The sequence below is a fragment of the Apiospora aurea genome (assembly GCF_038362705.1).
Source record: "Apiospora aurea strain CBS 24483 chromosome Unknown utg000008l_segment0_segment0, whole genome shotgun sequence".
In the NCBI taxonomy this organism is placed as follows: domain Eukaryota; kingdom Fungi; phylum Ascomycota; class Sordariomycetes; order Amphisphaeriales; family Apiosporaceae; genus Apiospora; species Apiospora aurea.
In genome coordinates this window covers 2,120,410-2,139,858 of record NW_027117395.1, presented here as the reverse complement: position 1 = coordinate 2,139,858, position 19,449 = coordinate 2,120,410, and the positions used below count along the sequence as shown (strand labels likewise).

General features: G+C 55.3%; 6 protein-coding genes across 6 annotated transcripts; 2 read left to right on the top strand and 4 right to left on the bottom strand.

The window, feature by feature from the left end:
- Window positions 1-19: 19 nt before the first annotated feature.
- PG986_012133 (Glucan 1-3-beta-glucosidase) lies at window positions 20-7,675 on the top strand (the record flags this gene model as incomplete). Its single annotated transcript, XM_066848355.1, has 15 exons — window positions 20-247; window positions 312-487; window positions 550-2,419; window positions 2,451-2,880; window positions 2,966-3,294; window positions 3,366-3,436; window positions 3,790-4,405; window positions 4,491-4,766; window positions 4,934-5,092; window positions 5,170-5,276; window positions 5,341-5,471; window positions 5,548-5,844; window positions 5,923-7,157; window positions 7,262-7,526; window positions 7,608-7,675. 15 exons carry the CDS (start codon window positions 20-22, stop codon window positions 7,673-7,675), a joined length of 6,258 nt encoding a protein of 2,085 aa, XP_066695051.1.
- Window positions 7,676-7,972: 297 nt separating this feature from the next.
- PG986_012132 (Bcdre2) lies at window positions 7,973-9,049 on the bottom strand (the record flags this gene model as incomplete). Its single annotated transcript, XM_066848354.1, has 1 exon — window positions 7,973-9,049. The coding sequence occupies one exon, from the start codon at window positions 9,047-9,049 to the stop codon at window positions 7,973-7,975; it is 1,077 nt and encodes a 358-aa protein (XP_066695050.1).
- Window positions 9,050-12,095: 3,046 nt separating this feature from the next.
- Window positions 12,096-12,677, top strand: PG986_012131 (uncharacterized protein; the record flags this gene model as incomplete). Its single annotated transcript, XM_066848353.1, has 3 exons — window positions 12,096-12,161; window positions 12,189-12,361; window positions 12,434-12,677. 3 exons carry the CDS (start codon window positions 12,096-12,098, stop codon window positions 12,675-12,677), a joined length of 483 nt encoding a protein of 160 aa, XP_066695049.1.
- Window positions 12,678-13,062: 385 nt separating this feature from the next.
- PG986_012130 (Methionyl-tRNA formyltransferase) lies at window positions 13,063-14,723 on the bottom strand (the record flags this gene model as incomplete). The annotated part of the gene is made up of 3 exons (XM_066848352.1): window positions 13,063-14,046; window positions 14,177-14,247; window positions 14,387-14,723. The coding sequence occupies 3 exons, from the start codon at window positions 14,721-14,723 to the stop codon at window positions 13,063-13,065; spliced, it is 1,392 nt and encodes a 463-aa protein (XP_066695048.1).
- Window positions 14,724-15,584: 861 nt separating this feature from the next.
- PG986_012129 (uncharacterized protein) lies at window positions 15,585-16,147 on the bottom strand (the record flags this gene model as incomplete). The annotated part of the gene is made up of 3 exons (XM_066848351.1): window positions 15,585-15,813; window positions 15,842-15,996; window positions 16,058-16,147. 3 exons carry the CDS (start codon window positions 16,145-16,147, stop codon window positions 15,585-15,587), a joined length of 474 nt encoding a protein of 157 aa, XP_066695047.1.
- A 1,195-nt stretch (window positions 16,148-17,342) lies between these two features.
- PG986_012128 (Sterol methyltransferase) lies at window positions 17,343-18,687 on the bottom strand (the record flags this gene model as incomplete). Its single annotated transcript, XM_066848350.1, has 3 exons — window positions 17,343-17,945; window positions 18,037-18,358; window positions 18,446-18,687. The coding sequence occupies 3 exons, from the start codon at window positions 18,685-18,687 to the stop codon at window positions 17,343-17,345; spliced, it is 1,167 nt and encodes a 388-aa protein (XP_066695046.1).
- Window positions 18,688-19,449: the final 762 nt, after the last annotated feature.

The window sequence follows — 19,449 nt, the reverse complement described above, 5'->3', positions numbered from 1 at the left end:
TCATGCTGTTTACTCTATGATGTTCAATTCTAGTGAGCCATTCACTGAAGCTGACTACGTCATTCCTCAGGCACCTCACGCTGGCGACGGTTATGTGTTCTACCGGGATGTTGTCGCCGACTACGGCGCCGACAACACCGGCGCGACCAATACGGAAGAGGCTATCAACGCCGCCATAATCGACGGGGACCGCTGTGGCGAGGAGTGTGGTAACACCTTTGTCAAAGGAGCCCTCATCTACTTTCCGGTAAGCCCGACGACTTCAGCGCCATCATACTGTTCGCTCAATCTAACATCTAACCCACCAATAGCCTGGAACCTACAAGGTTTGCACCCCTATTATTCAGTACTACTACACCCAGTTTGTCGGCGACCCAAACGACCGTCCAATCATCAAGGGCTGTGATGAGTTCACGGGCATTGCTTTGATGGATGTAGATCCATACGTTCCCAATATGGCCCAGCCTGATGGGAGAGGGGTCAACTGGTAAGTGACGCTCGGCTCCAAGTTGGTCAAGTCCGGAAGATACTGATCATTGGTCGAACAAGGTACATCAATCAAAACCAGTTCTTCCGTCAGATCCGAAACTTCGTCTTTGACCTGACAGAGATGCCATCGGCCACGGATGAGCACGACCAGAAACTAGTTCCCACGGGCATCCACTGGCAAGTGTCCCAGGCCTGTACTCTACAGAACCTCCTGTTCCGGATGCCCACCGCTTCCACAGACGGCGGCGATGTTACGCATGTGGGTATCTTTACCGAAAACGGATCAGGTGGTTTCGTCTCGGACCTCGAGTTTGAGGGCGGCGCCATCGGATGGCGGGTCGGCTCCCAGCAGTATACCGCCACCAGTCTCAAGTTCAGGAACTGCATTACCGCGGTGCAGATGGTTTGGGACTGGGGGTTCAACTGGCACAAGATCCAGGTGGACGGCGGCAGCATCGCCTTCAACATCAGCGGGCGAGGAGGCGTTGACGGCCAGGGCATCGGGTCCATCTCCCTCATTGATTCTACCATCAGCGGTGTTCCCATCGGCATCTTGACCAGCGGGAATGAGACGTCGGCCCCGAACATTGTCATCGACAACACCGTGTTCAGCGGCGTGGGGTCTGCCGTCCAGACCGACGGCGGAGAGGTTCTCCTGAGCGGCAGTCCGACGGTGGGCCTCTGGGCTCATGGTCGACGCTACGAAGGCGGCGATGGCAAGTATGAGACGGGCCCAGTGCAGGGTGCTCCCTCGAAGCCAAGTGCCATGACAGATGGGGACGGAAAGCTATTCACCCGGATCCGACCACAGTATGAGAACCTCCCCGCGTCCAGCTTCCTGATTGCTACCGAGCATGGCTGTGTCAACGATGCCAGTGGTGACAACACGGCTGCTATCAACTCGTTCCTCCAGCAAGCCGCCTCTTCCGGACTGGTGGCCTACTTCCCGGCCGGCATCTACACCATTCAAGGCACCGTCACCATCCCGAACGGATCCAAGGTGCAGGGTACCAGTTGGTCTCAAATCCAGGCCACCGGCAGCTACTTCCAAGACATGGAGGATCCCAAGGTAGCTGTGCGTGTAGGCGAAGAGGGAGACGTCGGCACCATGGAAATCATCGATATGATGTTTACCGTCAAGGGCAGCACGGCCGGCGTCATCATGATGGAGTGGAACATCCACGAGTCCTCTCAGGGGTCCGCTGCCCTATGGGACTCGCACATCCGAGTCGGCGGAGGTATTGGAACCGACCTGGACGTGGCCAACTGCCCCAAGCTCGGCTACAACGAGGCATGCATATGCGCCACCATGCTCCTCCATATAACCAAGAAGGCATCGGGCTACTTTGAGAACATGTGGACCTGGGTGGCCGACCACGACAACGACATGAGTCTGTACTGGGAGGTCGACTCGTCGGCTTCCCAGATCAGTCTCTACGCAGCCCGTGGCATACTGATCGAGTCCGAGGGGCCAACCTGGATATACGGGTCTGGCTCGGAGCATGTCATCTTCTACCAATATCAGACGTATAAGGCTAAGAATGTCTATCTCGGCCACATTCAGACAGAGTCGCCTTACTTCCAGCCCGAGCCCGTTTCACCAACGCCCTTCAACTCTTCCCTTGGCTTGTTTCCTGGAGACCCCGACTGGGCCGATTGCACCACCGACTCGTGTAGGGAGGCCTGGGGCCTCCGCGTCCTGGACTCTGAGAGCGTCTTCCTACACAGTGTCGGGCTGTACTCCTGGTTCTCCAACTATGATCAACAGTGCCTGGGCCCAGAGGACTGTCAGCAACGGGTCATGGAAGTCAAGGGCTCCAAGGACGTGGCTCTTTTCAATATCTTCTCCAAGGCAGTCGAGGAGATTGCAACAGGGGAGGGGAACTTCATCAACCAGACAGACGACAACCAACGGGGATATACGACCGAAGTGAGCGTGTGGCTCCCCCACGGACGGCGAGCCAGACAGTGACGGCGGCGATGTAGTCTTCATCGGTACCGAGGTCTATACTGGCCACACTGCCCAGTGTCTGTCGGCCCCCTGTGTCTTCGTCATCGCGCCAACGCCCCTGAGCGAGCCCACTACCATCACGGTAGAGCCCTACACCACATCACTCGAGGTTGGCGCCAGCTCAGGCAATTCGTTCGTTGTTACCACCACTACCATCACCATTACGGTGGCGCCCATCACGACGGACCGCATCCCGGTGTCCAATGTGGACGTTACCCGAAGCGCGACGAGTGGCAGCACTTTCAACATCGAGCCCAGCGTCATCCTCCCGCCGCAAACCGTTGTAGTCACCGACCAGGATGGTCAGACATTGACTAGAACCCTCACACTACCACCGTGGCCGGCCATCAACGACTGGCCGCCGGACGGCACAAGCGGCGGTCCGACTACCGGGCCAACCACTGGGCCGACTACAGGACCTCCAGGGGGGGACGACGACGACCTCCGGGGGCCCACCCATTTCAGTTCCCGCATCAACCTACACGAAGCCCCCTCACTACCTCTTGTGTCCTCCCAGCACCTTCTACATCCCCGAACAGGACGCCGTCATCACGCTCAAAGACTGCAGCGGCCCGACCACGCTCGACTGGGACTGTCCCGCGACGACGACGGTGACCATTGATGCCGATACGACGGTCGACTTCGAGCTGGGTTGCACGCGCTGGACCGGCACCACCACCGAAGCGCTGCCGACGTATACGAGTTGGCCGGAAGGGGAGCTCGAATGGGTCGAGGAGGACGGTGAAGATGACGACGACGATACTACTACTACATGCAAACTGTGGTTCTTCTGGGTACGTGGTTCCTGCCTTCCTTCTTTCCAGTCTCTATCCATTTGGAACACCCGAAAGCTGACCACGTACAGATTTGTATCAACTGGGGCGATGTCAAGATTGGAGGCTGGCGATGGAAATACCCCCGAGGAATCCTTCCTCCGTAAGTGCTATCTATATACCGGTTCCCATGGGCCGTCAGTATCGTGAAACTAATTGACGTATAGGGGTCCCCCTCCAAACATCAAGGTCCCAGGCGGGTTTGTGATCAAAGGGAAACTGCCTGGCCCTTGGCCCCGTGTGACGTACGTATACGATTCTCTTCCTCCTGTCATCGTTACCCGTTACGATACCACCCGGCGTAAATCGAGTTGCAGTTTCTTCGGTATTCCTATTTGACACTCGAAACATGAAATCTGCTTTCTTTTGATTCTTGCAAACCTGAAATTCGTTTTTTTTTAGCGGTATCGGCAAGTCCTAGGTCTAGTTCTCGTACTGACTATAGTTACTCTCTAGGATTGGCTCCAATGGTGAAGTTACATACCCCAAAGAGCAGCCAACCGACTGCGAAACGCAGACAGCCGAGCTCTGCAGCACTACGACAAGCTTTGGCGTGACCGTTTCCGACGGAACGTCCAAAACTACGACCACGGCCACACCCGAGAGGTGCACCACCATTGTGGGATGCAACGCCGAGGACGACGAGGGCGCCACGACCACTTCGGACGTCGATGCATGCACGATCGACTTGTCGCCACGAACGGCTGCCGCCACCGCTCCCGTCGCCACGACCACGGCCACGGCCACGGAGGGCCCCGACCGCCGCGACGAGAAGATTCAGCGCCGGGCTCCTCCGGCCGACGGCTTAGACCACGCCATCCTCTACCCCGCGAACCCCCGTCGGGTGGACGGCATCCTGGCGTTCCTCCAGCGATTCGGCTACGCGACCAGAACGAGGCAGATCACGGCCGCTGGTTTCACCGCCTTCTTCTTCATCACCAACATGCAAGAATGCCATATCGAGCAAATCAAGCGCGAGCGCCACGCGGACGGGACCAGGTTGGTGACCGACGCATATGGACAGTACAGGTGGAACGTGGACCGCTACGACGGACGCGACAACTCAAATCCTGTGAGCCCCTTATTCCCTTGGAGACTTCGCCCTCCTACATCTCATCAGGACTTATCTATTAGCTGACAGAAGTGACTATCTATAGCAACGGCGGGCTGTAACAAATCTCGGTGGCACTGTCATGAGGAATGTCACCATTGACGAAACGCCACGGCCGCGGAAGCCCGCGAAGCTCGGTCGACGAGACCCGATTGATGTCCAGCTGGATGGCTACTACGCGCTCTCTCAGATTTCTGTGCCTCCTGAAGAACTTTGGGACGATTATGCCGGGGCTGGTGATTTCCTTTACAGTGCAGATGACTCGTTCGGCACTGGACAGACGATTTACTTCATCGAGGATGGGATTGACGACGGACACTCGGTGAGAGCCTCCTTTTTCGTTCCGCTATTATCCCAGCCGTATGGACAAGGTTACTCGGGTTACACCGTTTATGCCAGTGGCTACATCTGTAACAAAACAGAACGACTATTACGATTGGGTAAGCTGTCTTCTGGGCATCTATGCTGATCATATATATTGGGTGACAGGAATTCACTCCACAGATCACCGTGGGCATGGACGATAAGCATTTGAATCGGCCGCCGCCTGATACGTTTGCTCCATTCGATTACGGATCGGCAGCTCACAGAGGCAGGCCCCTGATACCGCACGGCACCAACGTTGTGAGCTTGGCCTTTGGCGCACAGGTAAGTCGTTGCCCCAGTACGGTCGCATACCTGGGCTTCGAACGGACAGCTAATCTTCACTCCCCCTTGAAACGCAGCTCGGTCTTGCGAAAAGGGCCAATATCATCGTCGTGGGCAACGAGAACGCCGATCCCCCAGACAAGAACAACCTGATTCTAGAAAGATACCTACAGAGTTTGGTTAGGTAAAGTCCAATCGATGATCCAACGTGCAAGAAACCAACCACTAACACCAAAACTACCCATCAGAGTCCTAGAAGATGTGGATAGGAAGGGCGCCGCCGGAAGAGGAAAGTCTATCATCAACATGTCTTTTGGTTGGGTAAACGATATCAACTCCCACGCCAAGTTCATGAGGGAATCTCACTGGGCTATGCTCTGTAAGTCTGGTCGAACCAAAATACCCGCTGGTGGTCTTTAACCTGTCGAGAAACTGGCTGACACTCCCTTGCCCAGACAAAATCCTCAAGGAGCTCGATAGCCGGGGCGTGGTTATAGTCTGTGCCGCGCATAACTTCTACCAGACCGCCGGCATAAGAGACAGACTGGATGGCTGGCCGAGCAGGTTCGGGGATCCGGACCCCGAAAACACTGAGAGAATCGACAACCTCATCGTCGTGGGCGGCATCGAAGCGTGGGGCCGTGTTTCGCCCATTAGCCCCTACGCAAGCTGGCTGATCATGGCGCCGGGATGGCAGACGTATGCCGCCGAAGTGGGTGGTGAAATCGCGCAGGCCAACGGAAACTCACTTGGTAAGTACGGACCTAACATAAAGCTTGAAGGGAACCGTCGTGCGTTGGTCGAAAACAACTGACTGGTATTGCTTCCAGCGGCTCCCATGGTCTCCGCGCTGGTCGCGTACTGGCGTGGACTCCCAAACAAAAAGGGTAATTGGGCAAGGGAGCTAGAAGATCCTGCGAACGTCAAGAAACTCTTGGCGTTTATGCAAAGACCTTTGCGAGCCAACATGAGAAAGGTCGGAATCGGCGCCGGACTAGGGGACTTTCCGCCCAAACAAAAGGTGCCATTTATCTGGACAGGCCAATACAATCAGCAGGATTGCCTTGTAAACCCGGACGGTAATAAACGGTGCCCAAGAGGAAGCCTTTCGAACCTGCAGCCGGGCGGGGCTTGTCCACTGAGGAAGCGCCAGGACGGTGGTGGTGATGGTGACTCCTGCGGGTTACCTGGTGGAGGCGGCGGCGGTGACGACACGATAGGGGACCCCATCACGTACCGACCGGGATCCCCATCGCCCACCTGCACATCCGGCTGCGGGACGCTCTGCCGAGGGTACTACTGCGTGCCCAGCCCCACGGGTTTCCCGCCGGACTACTACGACCCCAAGGACCCGAACCACCAGCCGTCGACGACTGGCCGGACAGATGTGCCGACGTCTAGCCCAACGGGCGGCACTACGACCGGCCGGACCGACATGCCGACCCTCACGACCGGATCGCCCTACACCGGGAGCGAGTGTAAGACGTACACCCGCTCGACCGTATGCAACGGCTCGGGCGGCCGGTCCGCCTGCGTGACCCAGGACCTCTGCGTGCCCACGCCGCCCTGCAACCCGACCTGGTCGGCCACGGGCACGCCCGTCTGCACCGGCGAGTTCTCCATCTGCCTGAGCACGAGCATCGGCACCAGGTGCCCCGAGGTGACGGCCGCCGGCCTCGCGCCCACCGTCGCCTTGCCGAACGGGTTCGCGCCGGCAACGCCCACCCCGACCGCTGGTTTCGTCACCGTGCGATCCCCATTGCCAGTCCCGGAGCCTAAACCGGCGCCGGACGCGGGGCCAGAGAGCCCGCTGTCGCCGTCGTCGTCGTCGTCGCCGCCAGCCTCACAACAAGCAGCAGCAGCATCTGAGCTGGGTTCCAGTTCCAGCTGGGCCGCGATGCCGGCCATGAGACAGGAGCTCCAGAGGAGCAGTATCAACCACAATAGCACCAGCCTGCTCTTCCCTCGACAGGAGAATTGTGGTGGAGTGGCCAATGGCCGATGCGAATACATCCGCTTCTGCGCCCCGGGCGCATGCGCCAAGATTGACAAAATCCCCTGCCTTGTAAGAAATGCCTTGGTCGATCCCTATTCCCCCCTTCTCCCCCTATTGCCCTGTTCGTACGATTCTTGAAACATACACACTAACGTTTTCCTCCCTGATACCAGAAAGCCCACATCTACGCCAAAACCGGCGCCCTTACCGGGACCGAAGTGACGGCCACCGTAGAGGAGGACGGCATCGAAGTCTGCCGCGCCGAGATCAAGTGCAAGCTGTGGGACAAGGACTGCAGCGGCGTCGACGACTACGCCTGCGGCGGGGACAACGGGATGGGCTGGTCGTGGAACTACATACTGTACACCAGCGCCAAGTACGGCGCGAACTACCCGCTGTACCTCGACCGGACCGAAAGCGACAAGGTCATCTTCTGTTGTAAGCCTTTTCCGAGTATCCAAACACAGACATCCTATTTCTAGCAATTAGTCTGGCTAACGATCGTTTTCTCTCTTCCAGTTCAAAGTGGACGACCCGCGGCTTGCCTTGAGAACACATTCGATTCCAAGGATGGACCGTGTCCGTAGCGTAAGGTCCAGATGAAGCAGTAGAGATATTCCGTTTCGATTCTTTCTTGGCAAAACTTGCCCATCTTCAAATCATATCTTCTCATATTCTTGTCGATAGAAACGAATATAGACACCTCTAGAAGTTTTGAGACTCATATTGCGATATTGTATTGTTGTGGATATCAATGTACATTGCAGTTTATACTGGGCTGCGTGCACAGCAATGATAGGGCCGGAAAGCTGAGCCTCTATCCAAATCTATGACCGTGACCTGTTTTAGTACCTAACGCCTATCGAATGCCTTGATCCCTCCTATCATAGCTGAACATCGTTGTTCAACAGTCGAACTTCCTCTCCCGGCTTGAAGGCTGGCATGCCGATATACGGACACCCGTCGCACCTGAAGGCATCGCCGAGCGAGCAGTTGCCACAAGAGCCGACCTTGCCCTTGACGGTGAAATCCACCTCGGTCAGGTCATCTGCCCCGAGCTTCAAGGACTGGAGCTTGGAGTCGGCTTCCGCTCGCTTCTTATCATCCTCTTGGGCCAGCCTCTCCGCAAGACCGCATGTGCAATCCTTGCATGCCCGGCGCCGCTTTCCGACCTTGGGAACGCATTCCGTAGCTACACTGATGTCAGTAGGTTCACGCGGTTCCTGTCCGACGATGTACTCACGAATTTCAAGAGGCTTCTGGAGGTCCTCTTCTGTCAACAATGTATCCTCGTCAATCAAGTCGCCGTCATCCTCCGGGAAGTCGAAATCGTCACTGAGATCGACGAAGCCCACGCCGGCTGGCTTCGCTGCAGGCGGCTTCATGTCCAGCGTTTCCTCGGCACCCTTGGCTTGATGTATTGTCACACTCTCAACGGCAGGGCCAGCTGAGCTCTTCTTCCTGTTCTTTCCAAACCCGAGCTTCAGCGGTACCGCCGCCTCGGCGTCGTTCGCCTTCAAGAAGCCATTGTCGGCCGCCACGAGGCCAGCGAGGACGGCTTCGCGCGAATCCGGACCTTTGCTGTCGGGACCAAAAGAGCCGTCTTGTGCCTGAACCTTGCCTCCCACTTTCAACGCCGGTACGATCTTGCTGAAGACGTCGCGGTTGAGGAGAAGCGTCGACTCGATGCGAAAGCCATCGGCGTCTGACAAGACCAGGATCAGGTCGTAGGTGTCATCCGGGAGGGAAACAAGGCCTGCGGAGAGGCGGTCAAGCATCTGCAGGTCGGTGGTAGATCGGTCGTGAGCAGCGAGGACATCTCGTAGCTTCTCTTCGTGGCTCGCGATCGATGGCGGGGCGAGCAGCAGAGTGCGGGCGGGGGAGGCTCCTCCTCTTTGCGCCGCCGCAGAGGGGGTAACGAAATCGTCGGTGTTGTCGATCGTGACCGCCGCGGGCGACATGTCGGCGTATGGTGCAGTGGCGCGCGAGGGCGTCGTCGTAATCGGTTGAGGGAATTTACCGCGGGTTGCTTCGTTGTTGTTGGTTTTTTTTTGTCCTCGTGATCTCTTGAAGATCTAGATAATTCGGCAGGGGTGGGGCCAGAAATGGGCGGTTGATGAGGTGAGTGAGGGGTGGTTTATGCGAGGCTCTTAAGTTGTCGTACGAGCGACAAACAAGTTGGAAATCGGTTGACTGCAAAATGGGGATGGATTCAATGCGCAAAACGGCATGCACGAGTAAGGTCAACGGATGAATGGTTTCTGAGTTTGCTGGTAATACATATGGCATCCGGCGGCTTACAAATGCCTGTGCAATGATTATGGGCAGTATTTCAGAAGCGGAGATGCTGGATTAGTCACTCGCCTTTCTGGCGGCGATGCGAACAAATTTTCGATAAGGTCGCAAAGCATCTCCGGGGCGTCCTCCACTGCCGTTATCAGATCCGATAGCGGCGGCCGTGGGGTGACGTCGGGCCTCCACGCTGAAGTATGGGAACGGTCAATTATTAGGCGAGTTGGTCCTACTGTAGATCATCGCAATCAATAGTGTGCATGCCATTGCCAGCTCATCTGCCCCGTCAGTATCGATCATATGTAGAAGAAACACCAGTCAAGAAGAATTCGGAACAAGTGTTCACAGCCTAGTTGGTCACATGGCACGGCACAGTGACTCGATCTCCATGCTTTGCCCACCTGCAGAGTCCAGACCTCTCTCGAGGGTGGAGACCATTTGCCTGGACAGTCGGCCAGTGGCTGCGGCTGCACCCTGACTTCAGCACGCCGCGGAGCAAGGCATCGGTCAGCCGCGGCGAGGAACAAGGTCTAGCTGAAAGAGGCCGGCGATGGACCCTTTTCTTCGCGTAACTGGTAGTAGCATGTATGTAGAATCGTAGGAAACCGGATTGGAGTGTCTGGCGGGCTCTTCACTTCCAAGAGACTACTAGAGTTTTCCAGATTTGTTACCTGATTAAGAAGGCCGACGAATCAAGCTGAGGGCAACGAGTCAGTCCTTTGATCGAAAACAGGCTGCGGGCCAGATTGACGACTTCAAACTGGAGACACCAGTCGTCAACGGGAAACAACTGTGCCTACCAAACCGATAGGTCTGCAGGCCGGGACTTCAATCAATTGGAAAGGCAGGGGAAAAGGGGAGTAGCGTCCCAGCAGGAGAAGTGGGTCCTTCCCCGCATCAAGGGTGCAGGTCCTCTAAGTCGAAAGAGGTTAAGGGGCACGCTCGCGGAGGCGGATGGAGACCTGTGACATAAACGTGCAGCCGGCCGCGATTGATTGTCAGACTGTACCTACTGACGTTTATTTTGCTTTTTCTTCTCTTCGCCCACAAAAGTTCTTGCCATTCGTGATCTATGGCTGGATGGTTGGGAAGAATCGTACCATACTACTACAGCAAAAACAAACAATAATTGGCGCGTTTGCTACCTCGCTTCCAGGACTGCACTTGAAGGAACCCATTGGCAACATGTATGTAGCTTGGCATTGCATCCAAGAAGGTCGATCAGGTAGGCAGGTTACAGGTAGGTATGGTGGAACCAGGCCCGCAGCGTATCAGCAATCGGTGCAAATGGCGAATACCACGTCTATGCTGCAGCATGTATGTTGTGTAGAGGCAGAGGCAGAGGCAGAGGAAGCAATGTGCGTGCGTGCGTGCGTGTGATCATCGGTAACAACTAGATCCCTGTGCGCTCCGTTTACGTAGCGGGCGCTTCAAGGTTGGAAGGTTTACGTACGAGCTTCTATGTAGGAGCTTGCCCGCTTCCTGCTGCCATGGCAAGACAAACCTACAACATGGCATTCCGGTTGGCAGTTGTACCGCTACCGCCGCGTACATTACTTACTCATTGGCAGCCCGCTAGCAGGCTGGGGTAATGGGGTTTTCCGGAGTGGTCATTACGGAGGCGGCGCCGTTATTAGTAAATGTTGCGGCTACTTTAGCAGTCGTCGCACGCAATCCCTGGAAAGCAATAGAGCCATCATCTGATGATCGCGTGGGGAGTTGCCTGAGGTCACGCGACCAGGACCCCGATGCTTGGCCTGCTGCTGCTCCATCCAGTTGAGCCATCGCAAACCACCACCACCACCACCAATTGACCCATTGGGCTTTGTAGCTGGGCCGTACCTGTTCTTCCAGAGCCATCCATGTTCCGACAGAGGAGAGTCACATCTTCACTAGGTCAAACCACCTCAACTTGTTGGGAGGGCACTGAGCATCTGACTGCCGGCAGCGGGATCTCTCATCCAGTCTTCCAATGCAATTGACTTCCTCATCTAGTGAATAAAAAGAGCAGCTTCCTTCAACCCAATTGCAGCACGCTTGACTTTCCTTCCCAATCCTCCATCTCACCCCAACACCAAACAAGCATCTTCAGTAAGAACATAAAAGGGAAAGCACTGCCTGTGCCCTGTAACCCCAACTGACCCAATTGATTGATTATAATACTGCTCACTGGAATTAATCATCATCTCAATCCCTTCTTGACCCCCTCAACTCCCAGCTACCCAAGCTTCAAGGGAAACGGCTTCCGGCACCCCCGCCTCCAGCTCCAGCTCCAGCTCCAACATCATCCGCTCCATCCCCGTCAACAACCCCAAACAAAGCAACCTACCACTACTCTATCGTCTCTCCCATCTTCAACCACCCTCCAACTCCCAACCCGTCTTACATCCATCACCAACTTTCATCCAACCCAATCTTCAAACCGTCATCAGGTCTTCAGGATTGCAATCTCCATCGAAACAACCTAACACGCCATCAGCACTACTTCGCTCCAATCTTCACCAGTAAGTACTCTTTGGCTGTGTTACTGTCTTCTCGCCTGGCCCCAAACCCCGCATGATTGCCCTCTGACGTGACCTTTGGCTCGTCACCATCTGCCTGTTCATATTATTGTGAATCCTCCCTTGGTATATCCCATCTAGCAGCTAGGCGGACTTCGATGTCTACATCTTGTACCTAGATGGGCCTACTGTTATCTGCAAACACTACATCGCCATGGCGGCAATGGGGTCACAACGGAATCATTTGCCTGGCACCATTCATGTCACCTACCCTCTTAGAGTAAACAAGTACACTGCTTGCTGACAGGCCATCACCCTCGTAGTGACTCGATCTCACAAGTACAACGAGAAGGACCACGCCGGCCTGGCCGAGGGCACCGTTCTCCCCCAGGACAACCTTCCCAAGTTCTTCGCCAAGAACGGCTTCGACGGTGTTGACCCCAAGAAGACCAAGAAGAATGGCGGCGGCCGTGGCAACTGGTAAGTTTCCCTTCATACCCTGTTCTCATCTCAAACGCCGCCATCCGGGACCGGAAGCTCATCATGTCTCAGGGGTGGTCTCGGTACCGAGGTAGTCGACGAGGAGTTCGCCTTCACCAACGCTCGTCGCCGCTCCAACAGCAGCGGCTACTCGAACCACCTCCACGACTTCAAGACGAAGTTTGAGGTCAATGATCCCGAGCCCGTCTTCGAGGAGAGCATCCATGGCCCTGAGCACGAGGATGACGACACCCTCACCAAGACCGAGAGCTCCTCGAGCGCCGGCAGCTCTGTGGACGAGAAGGACCACAAGTAAGATGTAATATTTCCCAAGCTCCCCAGAAGGGACATACATATGCCCCACGCCCACACATTTGAAACAACATAAACACCCGACATCTTTGCTGGAAGTTGGCACATTAGGATTGACAATGGCGTCTGAGAGATGGCATCATTACGAGACATGAACCGTCTCCTTGCGTTAGGGATTGATGATTAAAGAGATGTCTACAAGGGTAGCAGGGGGCATCAATGAATGTAACACTAGCCACAATTCGTGGAGTCATTGGCTCCTCAAATGAGACATGACCAATTGACCTTGTACTAAAACATGTTCCCAAATGCCCTCAAACCAGTGACCGTATTGAATCGTACAGTTGAGATGAGATGTTGATAGTCTTTGCTTTACTACCTAGGTAGAGCTAACCGTTTTTCGGCGAAGCAGAGAATCTCTCAAAGTGCTCCAAAACCTGCCTCGCAGGCTTTGCAGCCTGGCCGTCGACCTTCAAACTGGGAACCCTTAGGCAGCGGAACTGACGCTTCCGTACAGGTTTACTGTCAGGTCCATCGAAGAGATAAATGCTGTCGTCGCCCTCCTCGAGCGTATACCAAAGCAAATACCCGTTGTCTGGTTGGACTTCCGAGGCAAGGATGATGGCGCCCTCAAATGATATCTCTGGGCTGCTGGCAACGTCACTAGGGAGATTAGCGGGCAGTTTTTTAAGGACAGTATCGTCGTCAGCTTTGTCGATTATGATGCGCTTGATAGCACCACTTTTCCGGTCCATGGCCAGGAACCAGAGCGGTCCTATCACTCGCTGGGCGAGCGCGATGGAGTCGATGGGCCCTACTTGTCGCAGGCGCTCAGGCGAAGGAGACCAGTCGCCGGCCGGCTTGAGCGGATACTTATCGGCCTGTTCTTGATTGAAGAAGGTGAAATTCTCGTGGAGAGCCCGGTCCTTGGGTTCGATCTTGGGAGCATGGAATATGATGGCAGCCTGGTCCTGGTCCTGGTCCTGGCTCTTCACGACGCCGCGCTGCTCCTCGAGCGGAGGGACGTGGACGCCGTCCCGCAGACCCTGGACCAGCATCTGGGCCCCGACGGGTGTGACGAGCTCGAGGAGCTGCGGGACCGTGCACCGCGGCGGGATCTGGATCAGGTCGTCGTCCCGCGACTGCACGAGCACGAGGCCCTTGTCGAACTCGTGTGGGCTGAGGGTCTGCAGCGACACGCCCGTGGCGTCCATCTGGCGCAGTAGGGCGTGGTGCAGCGGGGCCGGGCCGCGCAGGTTCGGCAGCAAGGACGGGTGCACGTTCAGGCCGCCGTACTTGGCGGCCTGGAGGAGGCGATTGGGTACGAGCTTGCCGAACGAGACGGCTATGATCAGGTTGATCGCTGGGGGCATCTGGGTTGGGGCGTGTCAGTTTTCTCTACTCTACAGGCCTGCATATTCGTAAAGACAGCGGGTTGACAGCGGGAAATGTCATGGACGATGGGCGAATTCAGGTTGGCAGCATGTAGCGGTGGTGACTCACTTCCCAGTTGGTGAAGGTATCTCGCTCATGGATGGGAAGCCCAAGCGTCTCGGCTACATGTCTGATTGTTGCTGGCGACAGTGTTAGCTTATATGGCCTCCATGTGTATCATGGTCATATCACATTCGGCGGAGGGCGGTCACATAGGAGTAAGAGTGAAAAGCAGCTAGCGGTTCGCGCGAAAGGCCGAGAAGAGATGACATTACTCACGATGCTGCATCAACTTCAACCCCCGACCGACCCGCTTCCCCGGCCGAACCACGACATCAATAGACTCGATCAGGCCGGGGTTCCGCTCCTTTTCTTCGTGCAGGGCTCGCAGCGAGGCGCTGCTGAACTCGTCGGAGCCGCAGAAGAGGATGCGCAGGGAATCAGACTGCTTCTTCTGCTGCTGGAGAGTCCGAGCGGTAGTAGAAAATCCTCTCTGGGAATAGCAACAGTGCCACCACAGCTGGCGGGAGGTTGTCGCTATTGACGGTGACTGCCCGGCTTTGGTGGCGGTGCCTGACAGCACGCCGCTCATCGCAACCACGGGACGGCGCATCATCATTATCCTCCGTTTCGGCTGGCCCGCCCTGGTGGATGGCTGAAGTTTTGGTACTTGTTATACCATTGGTACTCTTCTTGCGAAGCCAAGCGAGTTCTCCTCAGGTCGTGCGGCCAATGTGGATCCAAGCTTGAACGCGCTTTGGGGGGGGGGCTGCTGGCTTTACTTAGGCACCGCACTTTTCGGAAATCCTGCCCCGGGTGTTTCGGGTACCCAGCAGAAATCAGACCCGGTCTCCTCGGTCCTGTCGCAACCAATGAATAGGCTCGGCAGTCGCTGCGTTTTCGTATTCGTTCTTCGTACTCGGCGCCGAAGCGGATGAACAGGTTTTCACCATGGCGTTTTGTCCCGGCAGCAGCATGGATCTTCGAAACTGGCCTAATGCAATATGCATTTAACGGGTTCTCCATAAAATACGCCCCTTTTCCTCAGGGGTTGGTTGCAGTAGGTCAGCGTTTGGGGTTCATTGCTGTTGATATTCAATCAACACCCAAATCCTCGGCAAACAGATCATTTCAGATGACATGATTAGACATTGGCTTTACGACATAGGTGACAGCGTGCCCATAGAACAGAGGCTAATAATATATTATTACCCAATCTCTGAAAAGGGTCAGTGGACACCGTGGTGACATACACTGTTGTGCCACTGGCTAACAACTTCCCAGGGAATGTTGTTTTTGTTTTCAATTTCGGCTTGAACCCAAATCAATCTTCATCATAAACGAGAGTATTCAACATGACTTGCAATGAGTGTCTGATCCTTCCTTTCAAAAACAATTGTGTGGTGGTAAAATTTCATGTTCGGAAGCAACCCGTGAAACAAGGCTCCACGGCCTTGTGATTGATAACCGCTTCGAATCAAGCAGCGAAGTATCTAGGACACTGCACCGCACTACCAGGAGCTTTCTTGAGTCCGTAATTGAAGTCGTCGAAGATGGCACCATAGCCAGTGAGGGATGAAGTCCCGCCGATGAGCTGCGCGAGGCTGTCGGGATGGAACGTGACTTGGAGGAGGATCGTCGAAAGCTGCTGGGGCTTGGTGAAGCCGCCGGCCGGGTTGGCCTGGATGCGCGGCGCGAACGTCACGCTGTTTGCCGTGGCTCATGAAGACAAACTTGTTGGGATGGAGGTTGATGTTGTCCGCGAGGGCGGTGCTTTGGTAAACACCAAATGTCTCGGGCCAGTCCAGTCCGCGATAGGGCACCGGTAGCTTGTTGTCAGTCGTGACTGCGGCGGTCAATACCATGGCTTTGAGAGCCGGGTCTTGGAACTGGGAAATGTGCGAGATTAGACACTTGCTCCGAGCGAGTAAGGCAATGGGGGAGTCGTACATCCGTCGTGACGTTGCAATCCACCAGATCATTGGTAGCGGAGGCGATAGCCGAGAAGGCTAGGACGAAAATGAATGACAGAGGTGGCATTCTGAGTTTGTCGGTTTAGTTCTTGGGCTCATCTTGGGAGACAGTTTCCTGTTCGCGCCAGGGAATGTGAGTTGAAATGGGGATCTGGGTGATTTGACTTGCTTTCTTCATTGAATTATACTTAGTCGGATACCACAGCTTTTACATAGTCAAGACTGTGCCTTTGACCTACATCCGCAGATGTAGCAATCTGGATTACTGCGGCTTTCGGTGAAGCCTCGTTGATCCATCACGGCCGTAGGATGCGCCATCGTCACACCGGAATCAACATTGAATATAACGCTCAATCCATTTTCCGATGCCGCCAGCTCGAGCAGATACTCGGTCTCGATTGCGAACACGATGCTTCCAGGGCTCCAAAAACCACCAATCGCAGCTGAAACCTAGCGTTATCAAGCCACCCGTGATAATTGGACACGTCACGTATGATGTGAAACGCATACTGCGAGGTGGCATCTCAGGGGTAGTACGGCGGCGGTGGCCTAGAGTGTCTCGGCCGACGCCCCGATGGCTCGCGTTCAGCAGCTCCGATGTGGCAATTGGCGGGGCCGAGAAGGCACTCGTACAATGGCAACCACCACACCCTTACACCTAGGATAGCAGCAACTCGTGTCCCACGTCAACCGCTCCGTAAGCACGCAGATCGATCGTCTCTCTGGGGCCAGCCTTTGGCATGTGTTGGAAATGAAGATGGCCCCGGGATTCTTATTACAGACAGTTATGTCACGATTATGCATGAGCCTATCGTAGTCAAGACAATACTTTGTAAGGATAAAGAGCACACATTGGTAGTAACTGTGGTCATAGATGGTGGCAGTCGTGGCCGCGCCGCCACTGGGTAGAATCACAGTGTAACGATTCAGCCCCTGAATCAGCCCCGCAGCCAAACCCAACCCAACTATGGCGGATGCTGGAGGATTCCTCTTTCTGTGCAGGGGGGTGGACATTCACCGTACTAGTTTACTTGTCTTCACATGAGCATGATTACTTCGATTCGGAAATTCCAGTAAGCTAGCCAGCCCCGTTGGTTCCATGCCATGATCAATTTCACCTGGCCGCGGTCATCTTGGGTAAACTGCTCACAAACCTCGGGTGAAGTATTCGCATCATGCAGAGTCCCGGATACTGGTTTAATTATTATGCAGTGTAGCCTCGTCTCAGACTCGGATCATTATCCATCCAAAGGCTATCGACATCATGTCGTCGGCTTCTTTGCCACCATCAGGTACATGGGCGTAAACAATCTCTTTCTCCCGCCCTCGACCAGCGCATCCGCCGCCTTGCCCAAGCTCTCGGCCGTCCTCCTCGTGCCCGCGGGCACGACCCAGGCCGCCTCGAGGATGCTGAGGAAGCTGTGCGAAACGACGCGGCCCCATTTGTTCATGCGCAGCACCGTGAGGAGGTCCCCGAGCGTCTGCGCGTGCCGCAGGTCGCTCCCGAGGGGCCAGTACCACGGAGACGCCGCTCTCGATCCTGCTCGTTTGTTGTTGTCGTCCGCCGCGGCCAGGTCTTCGTGGAGCTCGAGCTCGAAGCCCGCGGCCTGGATGGCGGCTAGCCCCTCGGCGATCTTGAACATCTGCGGGATGCCGTCTCCTTGCTCGATGTCGAGCCGGATCCGCCGGTGCGCCAGGTCCTCGTTGTCGTACGCGTCCGTCATGAGCCACTCGTAGACCCCAAAGGTGCCGCCCGGTTTCAGGACGCGGAATATCTCGCTGTATACCCCTTCCAGAGACGGGGCGTGGCACGTGGCCTCGATGGCGTAGACGGCGTCGAAGGAGTTGTCGGGGAATGGGATATGCTATAAGGTGAGATGGCAGAACTCGCTCGTCAGTACCCTTTCTCATATTTCAAACAGTTGCTTGTGTACGAAAAGACTGGCATCAGCTTACCATGAAGTCACCTTGCACAAAGTCGAGCTTGTGCGAGAGTCCCTCTTTCGCAGCATAGCTCCTCGCCCGCTGGACCTGGTAGTCGTTCAGGTTCAGGCCCGTGACGTGGCAGCCGGCGAACTTGGCGATCTCGCGGGCCGGTCCGCCCACGCCGCACCCGACGTCGAGGACGCGCATGTCGCTCTTCAGCCCGATGCTGTGGGCCAGGTAGTGTTCGTGCCGTGCCATGGCTTTCGAGAAGGCCTCGCCGTACGCGAAACGGCAGAAGTGGAACGATTCGCACCATCCGTACTCGTAGAGATCGGTGGCCAGGTTGTAGTATCTGCTCGTTGTGGTTGGTGAAAGTCAGTGTTTGTCTGATCCTAGAGACGGTATTTGTGGGCATGCAATGGTGGTGAAGAAAACGTACTGCCGGCTGATCGTAGCGTAGTCGGCCGTCCTGGCTTGCCGGATGTCTTCGGTCTCGTCCTCGGCTTTCTTGTCGTCCCAATGTTGAAAGTACTGCTCTACAGACACGTTCTGGGCCGCGCGGTTTTTGTTCATCATGGCCCGGAGGCCACCTTGAGTTTTGTTCGAGTTTCGATGCAGGGCGTTGTCGAAAGCCGACATCTTGGCCATGTCAGTCGTGATCAGTTCTTTGCTCTTGGGCATGATGTGCAAAAGGTGGTGGGTTCGATATGGGGTGATTGTTCGATGTAAACTATACCTTGCGAGATGGGTGCACCGGAAATTGCCACTTTGACATATATACAATGTGAGTGTTTATATATACAAACCTGTGTTATCCAATTGACTTTTCAACCTCAAGATGCGTATCTGTATTGTATAGCGTGAACATATTCCTGAGTCGTGATTGGCTGGATTGTACTATACGATCCGAATACGAACACGCCTATCAATACGGTTGACCAATCACGCAAATTATCCCGCGGAATATCTCGTCAATTTCGTCAATGAACTAAGAGTATGGCCCCCGTCCTTATTATATAACGTATTCGTAACCAGCTTCGAATCCGTATTCGCCACGTCAATAATGAATATACGAGACCGCCAAAACGGTTCACCCCTAACCATTACTGACAGAGATATCTATCCATTTTTACGGTTCGGAGTTTTAACGGGTGAATTTACGCCAATCGGTCGACGCTTCGCTATGTCTTCTATGACATTAGCTATGCATATCAGAGCTCAGGGCTGTCTGTGATGCCGTAATTTTGGTATGTGCACCCAGCAGGGGGCAGCTTGACTTGGTTTCCTTTCCTCTGAGAACCCAGCTCGTTGGCCCTCTAAGCTGATGGATGTATCCATTATCTCACATCAATGCCGATCTTCTATCCATAATGATAGGGTGCTGAAGTAGGGGTTTAGTTGCTGCCGGGGTATTGCGCTGCGCCATGTTTACATTCAAGAATG